At 41.4% G+C, this 12245-nt stretch overlaps 1 protein-coding gene across 1 annotated transcript in view; it reads left to right on the top strand.

Moving 5' to 3' along the window:
- The first annotated feature begins 2215 nt into the window (after positions 1-2215).
- The window catches only part of CAPZA2 (capping actin protein of muscle Z-line subunit alpha 2), a 29839-nt gene continuing 19809 nt past the window's right edge, over positions 2216-12245 (top strand). Inside the window, exon 1 of the mRNA XM_080391042.1 lies at positions 2216-2314. Within this exon, the coding sequence (XP_080247168.1) occupies positions 2276-2314 (39 nt within the window). The 5' untranslated portion in view covers positions 2216-2275. The remainder of the gene's footprint in view (positions 2315-12245) is intronic.

A 12245-nucleotide genomic window follows, 5' to 3' on the forward strand; every position in this document is an offset into this window, starting at 1 on the left:
TTCCATTTCCATCCTTTGTTCATATATTCATTTTTGGTGCCATTGTAATTTCCACATATCCACTTGACAGTAACGACTTCTTATCCAGTATCACCTTCCCTTATTTACATGCAACAGTCCTATTAGGGCATCTAGAATTATAGCCTTGAAAAATTTGCCATAGTACACGTGGCAGCACTAATCTTCCTGTGCACATACTCATGCAAGACAGACAGATGTGGATAAACTCTAGAGCATAACAAGATCCTTTGACTAGAAGCTGGCTACATTCATCCCACCAAGATGACTCAGATGTATCTCGAAACCTGTGATTTTCCAGTCAGCGATCAGCTTTTCCTTGTCCATCACAACTGGGGTGAATGATCGACATTAAGAAAATGTGGTTTTTAAATGTCACCAGAGAGTTATTACTGGACATATAATTACTCCACCATATTTCCTTAAGTTTGAAGTAATAATAATAACTTTATTCTTCCCAGACGTTAGGAACAGACTGTTAAGAAGTTCAACTTATTCTCTAGCAAGATCAGGTAGTCCATGGCAGACCATATGTAATGAATTAGAAATTTAATCTATAAATAATTAAGTTTTTATTCTTCTGAAATTTCTCTGACTTTGAAACAGCTAATGGACACTGGCATAATACAGGAGCCTTTCTACCTTTTCCATCCTGAAGAACAATGTCTAACCATCAATTTCAACATCACAAAAGAATCAACCCACTAACTTCGTTATACCATAGATATGTATATATGTATCATACAATCTTTCTCAAGCTCCAAATTATCTTACATATTTGAGTTTCCTATCATTAATATGCAGTAAACTGAAAGATGTACCTCTTACAAAGAATGTAACATTTGGATTTACTTCATAATGCTTTAGAGTTGTCCTTTTTTTATTTATTGTTTTCTCAACTGCCCTTGCTCTTGTATCGTCCAGGAAATTAATGAGATGAAGCTTACACACTTCCAATTTTATTCAGACTTTATCCCAGTGTTCCATAAAACCCAGTCTACTTGGCTAACACCAGTGTTTCCCATGTCCTTTCTATTTTCGACCAAGGAACACGAAGATTTTCTCAAAAAGGTCATCTGAGTCCTCTTTTGGTTTCCTTTTCAGTCCTCTGAAGTTTTTCACCTACAGAATGCTGTCTGCAGCTGCCTTACTGTTGCCGGAACAGATCTTTATCAAAGCAGCTTCTCCTGCTTATCCGTTTTCCCTGGAACAAAACAGAACATCCCACTGTCTACCTGACCCTTGAAGTTCAATAATCCTCGTTAGGATGAAGCCACTGAGAAGGATTACCATCTTCTGCGCCACGGCTTGCTGGAAGCAAGGAAGCATTCCCAAGAAATGCCAACACATGCTGCCTCATTCCATCGCCACTCCCTGGGCATCTGCCCCTGGGTCACTGTTGTAAGAGGATACAGAATTTACAAAATTTCACCGGCCTCAAACCCACATAGTTTTTTGAGCTACAGAAATGCCGCCTTTCCTCTGTTACCGTTCTCCTTAAAACTTCTATTATGTCTTCTTCCAGGCAACCCTTGCAAGCCGCCATCTCAAATGCCCCTCGGTCTAGCTGCAGCACCATGCCCCTGGCACACATTCTTCACATTTTCTTACTCTTGTGGCAAAAAAAACCCCTTCTTATTTATTTATTCTCCCATTTCCTCCCAACCACCACGTTCCTTTTCCACGCCCAGCCTTCCACAGCACAAACCACGTCACACGACCCCTCTCCTCAGCCTCATGGCCGGCCCCAAACGGCGCTCCCCAGACCCCTCCGGCCGGGCGCACGGCAGCCCCCGCCCCGGCGGCCACGGCCGCTGCCCCGAGATGCCCGAAACCCGGCAGCTCCCAGTCCCGTCTGCCCAAATCTCCAGCGACCTGACTGAAATGACGCCTTTAGCTAGTGTCACAGGGGGATGGGCAGGAACCCCTGCTGCTCACGTCCGAGGTGCCCTGCGGGGCGCAGCAGGCCCTGCCGCCCCGCTCCCCGCGACTCCCTCTGCCGCGACCCCCTGCCGCCGGCTGAGGCCTCCGCTTCCCTCCGAGCGAGCACCGCGACAGGGACCGCCCCACGGACACGGTCACCAACACGGGCGGGAAGCCGGCCACCGACCACCCGCCACTGCCCCCCGCCCCCCCCGCGCCCTGCCGGGCCCCGCCGCGCGCATGCGTGGGGGCGGCACCTCCCAGCGCGCGGGGGCCCCGCCCTTCCTGCCTCGGAGGGAGGAGACGGGGGCGGCGGCCGGAGCCAGACGGGAAGATGGCGGACCTGGAGGAGCAGCTGTCCGATGAGGAGAAGGTAGGGGTGGGTGGGGGTGCTGCGCTCAGCCGGCTCGCCCTTTCGTCCGCCGGCCCTCTGAACCGGGAAGGCCGCGGGGCGAGCTCACCTCTCGCCCTGTGGTTCGCATTTTTACCGTCGCCCCGCGCCCGGGCCTGTCAGTCGGGGGGGCGGGAGGAGGGTCGGCGCGGCCCGGCCCCGCCGCATCTCTCGCCGCTCCTTGTACGGTGCGGGCCCGGCGGGAGGCGGGGCGCGGGGTCCGGTGAGGCGGTGGGCGCTTAGTCGGCTCCCCGCTGCTGCCCCTGCCCGGGGCGTGGCGGGGGGTACGGTGAGCGGGGACGGCGCGGAGAGGCAGAAGAGCCGCGGAAGGGCTCTCCCCTCCCCCCCGCCACTTCCCGTTTCCGAGGCGCCCTGTCCGTGCCAGCCGGCGGCTCTGGAGCACCGGCTCTGCCCTCCCCGCCCCCGGAGGGGCTTGCGCCGCGGCCCTGGCCCCGGAGCAGCGCCGGCCTCGGCCATCGCCTCCCCTTTCACCTCCGCAGGCCGCGGGAGGAGATGCGGGACGGGAGATTTAGGAAAGGAGCGGGGAGCATGGGGTGAGGAAGGCTGGTTTGCTTACTATTAGGAGACAGTAACTAGGGAGGTGTAAGGTCAGGCAGCAAAGGGTCTGTGTTAACGAGATGTACGCCTGAACTCTTTATGGCAGTTAGAAACTTTTTAGATTTAAGACAGATCTTCCTATAACAATCTCACGAGGAGCAGGGTATCTCCTCAGTTATCAGTGCTCCTTGTCTTCCTCTCTCGGACCCAGCTTCATGGCAGCTGCCTGTTTCAGAGCTAGGGTGTGGTGTTTTGTATGCATGGTGCACTTGCTCATCTCTTTATGTAATGCGTGGTTGTATTCACTTTCAACTTTAAAAACTTAGGTTTTCATGGCTGTGGAAGCTGTGAGACGACTTAGATGTGGGACACATCAATAAATGATGTTTCAAACTTCTTTGATGTTAGAAGAAGGATGTCTGAAATGTCTGATTGGTTACAGTAAGGCAGATTAACAGGTTAGCGGGGCCACGTTTCAGAACTACAGGTGCACTGATAAGCCAAGAGATGCACACTACCAGGATCTCACTCTCTCTTCCCCAAGAGGCTTTCAGGCTGTGCCCACCTCTACTCAACTCACATTTAAATGCCACCTTTCTGTTGCTACAAGTAATAACATAGGCAAGAAGTATATGTGGTAATCCATGATTCTTTTAGCCTGTTGTAGAAAATACAAGTAACTAATCCAGTACATTGCTCCTAGAAGGTATGCTTGAAAATACTTAGACTACAAGTTATCGTGGCATCACTGAATGATTGAGGTTGGACCTCTGGAGGTCATTTTGGTCCACCACCACCCACCCCCACTCATACAGGGTCATCTAGAGCAGGCTGCCCAGGACTGCGTGCAGATGGCTTTTGAAAATGTCCAAGGGTTGAGACTCCACAACCTCCCTGGGCAATCTGTGCCAGTGGTTGGTCACCCTTCCAGTAAAAAAGTGTTTCCTTATGCTCAGATGGCACTTCCTGTGTTTCATTTTGTGCCCATTGCCTCTTGTCCAGTCAAATAATAAAAGATACAGTGACAGTTTTATTTTGCCTCTGTATGGTCTGAGATGTGCTGCCTGGGCTTTTGTGACTAATGAAGTCACCAAACTTTCTTCTGTCTGTTAATACCAGTTTTTCTTTTCTCCCCAAATGGGTGCAGACATTCTAGAGACTCTTCCTGGCTCGGTATAAGTGAACAGAATCTCTGCCATTGTAAACTTAAATTGATTCTTTTATCTGCTTCAGTCCCATGTAAAATTGATTGTCCGATGTGAGTGGAATTTTCCAAGCCTGGCAGTATATTTTCTTGGCTAATAAAGCAAAGATGGGTAACACTGCAAACTCTTGGAAAAGCAGGCAAATAGCCATGCAGATCTTGTGATGCCTTAAGGTTTTAATTCTGATACATTTAAGTTGTGCTATCACTTTACAATAAAAATGTTATCTCAGATGTTCAGTTTTACTGAGCTAAAAAAAAGTCTGCCGGATAGCATTTGAAAAGCACACCCTTCTCACCCATCCAGTTGAGACTATAAATAAATGTAGGAGTGGAGTCAGAGACACTAACATGCATTTTCATGGGGAATAAATCACGTTGCTCCTTCATATACTTTTTTCCTGTGATATGGAACTGATAGTACTGAAGGCTGACGCAGATGATGATGGTATAGCTATATAGTTTTTTGGATAATGTCAATAGAGATGTAACTAGAACACTGGTTGAAACTGCTGAAATTCAAGGAGGGAAGAAGGTGAACAAAATAACACACTTTTTTGTACCAGACTCCTAATAATGCTGTAAAAGCTAAGTACATAGGAGATCAAGTAATGTGGTGATACAAGTTCTGAAAGGTCTTTGATGCATATCTTTGTGTATAGTCAGTAGATTTGAGTGGTGAAGGCAGTAAGCAATTCCATTTTTAGCAGTTAAACTTCCCTGTTGCTATCTAGTAGTCAGTTTAAGATGGCTGCATTTAGCTCTAATGTAATTCAGGTTTAAAACTTGCAGTGTTTAGCATAATTGAGAATACAGAAGGGGCATGAATTGCAATAGTGGCAAAACAGAGTCACAGTTCAGTTAAAGAAGCTTTAAAACCAAGGGAAGAGGAGAGTCAGTTACCAGAAGGAACATGATTTCTTAACTGGTTTTTTGAACCCAGTTGTGTTCCTTGGATTCACGTTTTAGCATGAGATTTTTGAAGCCTTGCTTATCTTTCAGTGATGATAGTAAGTGTGAGGATAAATTTGCAGAAGTTTTTTTCAAGAAAAAAAAATAATCTGAGAGCTCTGTAGTAAATATGGTGCGTAAGATTTGTGTACATCCACGGGTCTGAAGTTGGGCCGTTGCCGGTGAAAGTTACTGACTTTCACATCCAGTACAAGGGATTTTCCAGTGCTAAAACCAGCTTCTGTTGAGACACACTGTTTTGCAGTTGCTTTATTCATGTAGGTCACTGAAAGTTCAGAAGCTTTTAGATAGGTGGAATAACATAAGCTTATGTTTGCTTCAGTCTATAAATAAAAATATGGTCTGAGAGGTGGAAATCTTGAAGCCTTGAACTCTTAAGAGAGATAGCAATGGGAAGTCATTGCTTTTGTACCCTTCCTATGGATAATGCATCCTCACCTAACAAGTTCTGAATGCAAAACCTATTTATTTATCCAGCATATTTGAAGTAGTTTTATTAAAGTCTAGTAACTGGGTTTTGTACTTCTAATTTTATGGCAGTTTCTGTAGAAATTGTTGTCCTACTAGAGGCTGTCAGACTAATAAGCATATATGAAACGTTTTATAATGAGCATATTAGTGTGAATATAAAAGCTACAGTTTATCAACATGAATATAGGCAATGATTAATGGAAGGTACTGATGTTACTGTAAAAATTGCATTTACTAATGTAAATATTCATTAACAAACAGTGCAAGTGCAAAACAAGACTAAAACTATCTAAATCATAAAACTAGCGTTCTGCAGTCTGGTTTTGGTGACTTGAAGGGATGTGTTTGTTGTAGATATTTTTTTAATATCATTAATATGAATCCTGTTCTGTACAAAGCACAGGAGTTAAATAGCTGTGTTAAGATAAAGCCTGAGAAAATCAGGATGCCTTCAGGGAGGAAAGCAAAGAATCCTCATAGGAAAGGATAACACATCTCGTTTTTTAACGCACAATTAGCTTTTGCATTCCTTAAAATTCTGAGCATATAAATACAGGAATTGTCAAACATGATTTTAAAAAAAGGAACCACACCTCTTTCAGTAAGGTTGTCTCAGTAGTTCCACTTGCTCAGGAAGGTGAGATTTGACAGTAAGTCAGCTTGCTCTAACTGGAGCAAAACTTCTCTTCTGATGAGGAAGTAGTTCCATTTGTGAAAATGAGCTGGCACTGCTTCCAGGCATTTTCTAGTGCATTGGGTAACTTTGTAACTTCTCAAATTAGGTGTCAAAACCTGCAAGTCTAAGTGATGAAGGTGGATGTCTTATGCAGCGTAGTTTTGTCAGATTGTTTAAGGAAAACTTGTTTCTTTAGTCTTTGAGATGAAAAATCTATGCCAGTAAAATGTGTTCTCTCGTATGCAACTTCATATTTAAACATAATACATTAGCAATAAGCAGAATTTTCTGACAAAAAATGTCATTTTTTTAAAATCTTTACAAGTATTAAAGCAAGATGTGCTCTAAATCGTTCATTTTGGAAGGATCTTAAATTCTGACTTCTAGAATTGCCCTGAATGACACTTGGATACCGTAGACAATTAGAAGTGGAAGGTGTTGGAGTAGAAGCAAGTTTTGAATAGCCTTTTCAGGGTATAATTGCACTGTAATCAGTAAGGTAAACTTAAGGTATAGTTTTGCAAGTGTCCTTGATGTTCTTTGTAGTTCATCAGTGTATGCTTTGTTTTATGTTTAAAAGCACAGCTTTGCTAGTGTGTGTAGCAGGAAGACCTTGTGAGCTCTCTGATTTTTGTTTACATTTAAATTCTGAATGGAACTGGAAATGCTGTAGCAGGTTCCTGTGAAAGGTTGAAAAACCTTTAATACTTAAATGTGAAATAAGTCAGTTACTCTTTAAGCATCTTCTGTTTCATTTACTGTATTATCAAAGCTGTGAAAGTTAATGTTTTTCCACAAGTGAAACCTAGCAGAAGTTGTCTGGAAGGAATTGTTTTTACAAAGGTAAAGTTAAACTCAACGGTTACGCTTCAGTAATATTTTGAGGAAATTATTTAATAAGAATGAGGAAGTTGGGAGTGTTTCTCAGACTGACATGTAATTCTGAATATGGCAGTCCTTCCAAGATTAAGATTTTTATGTACATTCTGAGATATTGCAGTGTCTTGTCTTGGGTTAGAAATTATTTTTTTTTTTTAATACCCTTGAGATTGAAGGACAGAGCTGAAATTTTAATTGCTTTGGGAAATTACAGAAGTGTTCAACACTGTCTAAAAGAGTGATCATACACTGTATATATAACTGCAAATAATAACTTCATTTATTTGTGCAGTCATACATGCTGGAAGAAGTTTCTGGAGGTAACTCGAATGCTGCTCCGTCAAAGCAGGCCAATGTAGATCAGGTTGCTTAGGGACTTGCTGTCTTGAGTTTTGGGTATCCAAGGAGGGAGACTGCACAGGCTTTCTGGGTGACATGTTGCAATGTTTGACTGCGCCCATGGGTCAGAAACTTTTCCTAATATTTGTTTCTGTTTGTGTCCAATGCTGTTTCTCTCTTCCCTGTGCACCTCCATAGAAAGTTACTAGGCAAAGCAAAATTGTCTGTGTTCTTGACAAATTAAAAGTAATTATCTGAAGCTTGAAGATTAATACAAATGAAGCCTGTTATTCTAAATATAAGATGAATGATTTCTAAAACTGCAGTTCATATATTCTTTTGTTATTAGTAGTTTGAAGAAATTAGGTACTCTGTGTGGATTATGACTTTTACTGTGTCACATAATGCAGTGGCACCTCAGGACCATCGAAAGCCCTGTTGTTGCTGCCTTTGTGCTCGCAGAACTCTAGTGGAAGGTTGCTACCCAGGAAACCTCACAGCTGAAGTAGATGAGAGAAACAAATTGAACCAGCAATAGAGAAGAGTAATAGAACAAATTATTGGCAAATCCAATAATGAAACCAGAGACAATAATTTGTTATATAACAGGTAAGGTCCTATTGCCTGCCAACACAGTCATCAACCTACACAGTTCTGCTGTGAGATACCATCTTTGGTTGATTTCAATTTTGGCAGTCAAAGAGGAACAGGCTAAGAATTGTAGCTGCATTATTTAGCTAATCAATTTATTCTTCTTGGCAGTGCTGTACAATATTCACTTCCAGTTTCTGAAAGAGTGTAAAGGAGTTTGAACTACTCATGCAGAAATGAAAGCAGATTTTTCAGCGTATGGGAATTACTTTTTTTTTTTACCCTTAAGTAAAAAGCTTCTGAAATGTAAAATATTTCAAATACTTTCTTAACTTGACAGAAGGCATTAAAACTTTCAAACTAACAGGTAACTTTGAGATAGAATTTTAAGACATTGGAATTGGAGAAGAAGTACAGTTAAGGTCACACCTTTTTCTATGACTTCTAATAAAGGCATTTTTTATAGAGCAAACTCTGATATTGTTCCTTTTCTCTCCCTGCTGCTGTTGAATCCAGGCTTGATGTCCTTGGAGTACCTGATTGTAAAAAAATGATCTTGGAGTAGTAGGAAGAGTCACTTTAAAAATTTAAAAATTTAGGCTTTGTGGTGGAAGAATGCTTTGCAAATGTGAACCAGGTGCTGCTTAGGTTATAGTAGGTGCCACTCTAAAGATTGCTGAGAGAGAGAGAGAGGTCTCATTGCTGTAACTGTGGAGCACATTTGTTGGGCTAACAGAACATCCTGATTCTGTATGTGGGAGGTAATGCTATTGGTTTTTAAAAGTCTTGGACGTTTCTTAAAGCTTTTACTTCTCAAACGGAAGTTAATGCTTTCGCTTTTCACTAAATGTTAAATTTTATTACTAGTTCAGTTTTCAATTAATGACTTCTGCAAGGAAATTCTGAAAAAAATTTTAATGCTTATTATTTGTTGTCTATCTTATCCATAAGCAAAGTATGCAATGGCTCAGCTTCTAAAGGTTTTATGGCTAAGATTTACTCAAATTTACATCACACCAACGACTTCGTTAGACCTTTGTCAAAAGGTATGAGATTTCTATTTCAGAAAGGAAGTGCTAGCCTCTAGCAGCATGCTTTTCAAAACCATATTTTGTTTCTTGGATTGATTACATATGTTGGGGTTTCACTCCACAATGAAATAGGAGGTACCAAAGAATTTGGTTAGAGATGCTGCTATTTTAAAGCACCCAATATGTAGTCTCCTGAGAGTGGAACTTAATGCGACTTTATTAGACACATCTCCCATTAATCCTCTAAATTTTTTTTTCCCTCATCCTCTCTTTTTTTTCTTTTTCCCTCCATCTCACATGGGTGTTTTTTTTTCCTTTGCTTTTTTTAATTTTCTCAGAAGCCCCTTTGGAAGTTACTGAAAGCAACTTTTGCCCAACTTGTGAACCTGAGATGTTCTTAATTCCCCCCCCCCCTCCCCCCCGGTTGGTCATATTATGAGCTTACATGTACATACCTGGAAAAAGCACTACTATGTTAAAGATAAAAACTTGCAGTAAAGATGCTGTAGGGAAGAATGTTCTGTATGATAAATTGGGAGCATGCAGTGCTATTGTTAATTTTAGAATCGTTTTTGCATGTGTGTGGTTTTCTAGATTTGTTTTCCAGCCAACTACTGAGAAGATACAGGGTTTCAGAGAAATATAGATATGGGGGGAAATAATATAATGTATTCTACTGTCTGTATTATAATTGTAAGCAATTTTTTTTTTTTCAGTTCAGAGCTTTTAGTAATTGATGGTGATAGCTGAAGCTGAAGTTTCAGGTTGATCTTGATCCTTTGATGTCTACAAAGCATAATTGTTTCACTAATTTGAGACCAGTACAGTTCTTTTAATATGTTTCTAAATTAAAATATAGGAAGTGCATGACATAAAAAAGTATTCAATTAGATATAGTCATGAGTAATAAAAGTAACTGCAAAATGGCATGGGGGAGAGACTTACCTTCTCAAATTTTTTTCTAGCTGGACCTGTGTATGACCCAAGTAACACACATTGCTTTCATCTTCCTCTTTGCTATCTGTACCTGATAAAAAGACTTTCAGAAGTCCTGGTTTGGGTTTATTTTTTAATCCTTCACCTTAATATGATGTGGTGTGTAAAGTTGATTTTAAGTTGGAGACTTTTATAATATTTACACTGCTGCTGAAAGACCCTACAGTGAAACAGTCAGCACCTTTCAAAATGGCTTTTTGTGAAAATAAGCCTCATTATCCAAGTTGCTGCTTTAGGTAGAAAGAATGCAGCTAGAATACCTCACGCTATGTAAGATTTACCTTTTGCACCACTGTTAAGTGCTGCTGCTGTTACATACTCTTAAATACTGTGTATTAAAAATAATTGCGGATAGCACGTGTTCTACAGATGCAGTGCAGCTTCAGGCATTACTGTGAAGGAAATGTCTGTTCAGTCAAAGCCATAGGCATGGAATGTGCCCCTCCTTTCCTGTGCCACAGAACCACATTTTTGCAGTGTTTTCTTCCTCAGCTCTCCCAGAAGCAGAAGTGAATTGAATACTACAGTGCGTTTTTCAATTGAACTTGGTAGGAAAGCAGTGTTGCAACACTGCTTTTCGTATTCATTCCCTCTGCCAGTCACTGCCTTTGCTCCATGTTTGTGTGGGATTCTACATATTTCAGGATGCTTCTTCACTATTTGAAATTATACCCATGGGTATGGATGAGGTTTCATGAGATGCTGAGAAGACAGTTTTCTGCTGACATGGGGTAATCCCTTTCTCACACATGTTTTTCAGTGCTTGTCCAGCCGTTTGAAGGCTTATTTACCTTACTAAACTGGTAGCAGCTAGAAGCAATAATTATTTAAAGCTCTCTTGGTAAGTGAATTGGTTGCTAAGTTCTTGCCACCTTCTAAAGCTGTTCTTCAGCTAGATCAGTTTGCTTCTCTGGGTGCTTACATAAATAGATGAGCACTGATGATAGAAAGGAATTTGTAAAAATGGATCACAGGGCTTGTTTGGGAGGAGATGGGGAGATTGGTCGTAGCAACAGCAGCATGATATTAGATCAGGTTATGCCACTTAGGAAACACTGTCAGCTCATTTTTATTTTATTTTTGAAGCTGTATTGTAATTCCTGATGTAACATTCTGGGAAGTATCAAACCTAAGAATTTAATGAGCAGTTGGAGCCAGTAATACCAAGTATCTTCCTGTCTAAAGGAGAAGCCAGTTACCTTATATTTTTTTTGTGGTTTTTAAACATTGAAGGGTTTGCAGACTCAAAAACTATGTTGATGTTTGCAGTACTGACAGAGCATCAGGCATTGTATCTTGAAGATGATTGAACCTTGATGTGCTACATGTGTCAATGTAAAATTAACTGTGACTGATAGAAGATGTTGGAACACTTTTGTTCATTGGAAAGTAAAGCTGCATACTGAAAAATAATGGCTCAGCTGAACTCAAAACACAAGTTTGAATCAAACTCATAACTCAATAAAACTAGACAAGTCTTTTGTCCAGTGTCACTCCAGGTAGTACAAGCAAGATCCCTGAATGATTGCATGTTATTGTGAATGTGAATCACAGGGTCTTGAGAGAATTGGAACTTAACTAGTTCAAATCAGCTTAACTGTGTTAATATTTCAGTAACTACAGGCTAATTGTGAGAAATGCCTGTAGCTACCTGTAAATAGAGTTCAGTGGGTCAAGACAAAGCCGTCTGCTTTAGCTGCCTGCAGAAAGGCTTCCTGAACCCACAAGAACTACAGCAGAAGGCATGACTGTGGGAATAGGGCTCTCTGGACTCTTTACTGTTCCTAGAGTAGAACCAAAGAGCTCCCTTCTCCCAAGTGTGATTCTTATCTATTTTTTTGCCAGACATATGTTCCTGTGAGTAGATTTGTTTTATGAGGAAGTGAGGGTGCTCGCAAGAATTCAGAATATAAATGCATGCTATACCATGCTTTGTGCTTGGTGTACACTTTAAGTAATCACTGATAAAAGTAACTTCTGGAAGCTCTTTCTTCTCCTGTGATTAGCAACAAAGTATTGTAGAGGTCTTCTGTTACCCCACAACCCCAAATTTTCATGCAGTTTTTAAATAGAAAGGGCTTTTAGTATCTACCTCACTATTTCATTTTTATTGCTCTGAAGCAGAAACTTTAACCTGTTTTGAATGTAGAGGAAGGGTGGGTCTCCCAGCTGCGAGGAGTTCACAGCTGAATTTGA

The sequence above is a fragment of the Falco punctatus genome (assembly GCF_963210335.1).
Source record: "Falco punctatus genome assembly, chromosome: 6".
Taxonomy (NCBI): Eukaryota; Metazoa; Chordata; class Aves; order Falconiformes; family Falconidae; genus Falco; species Falco punctatus.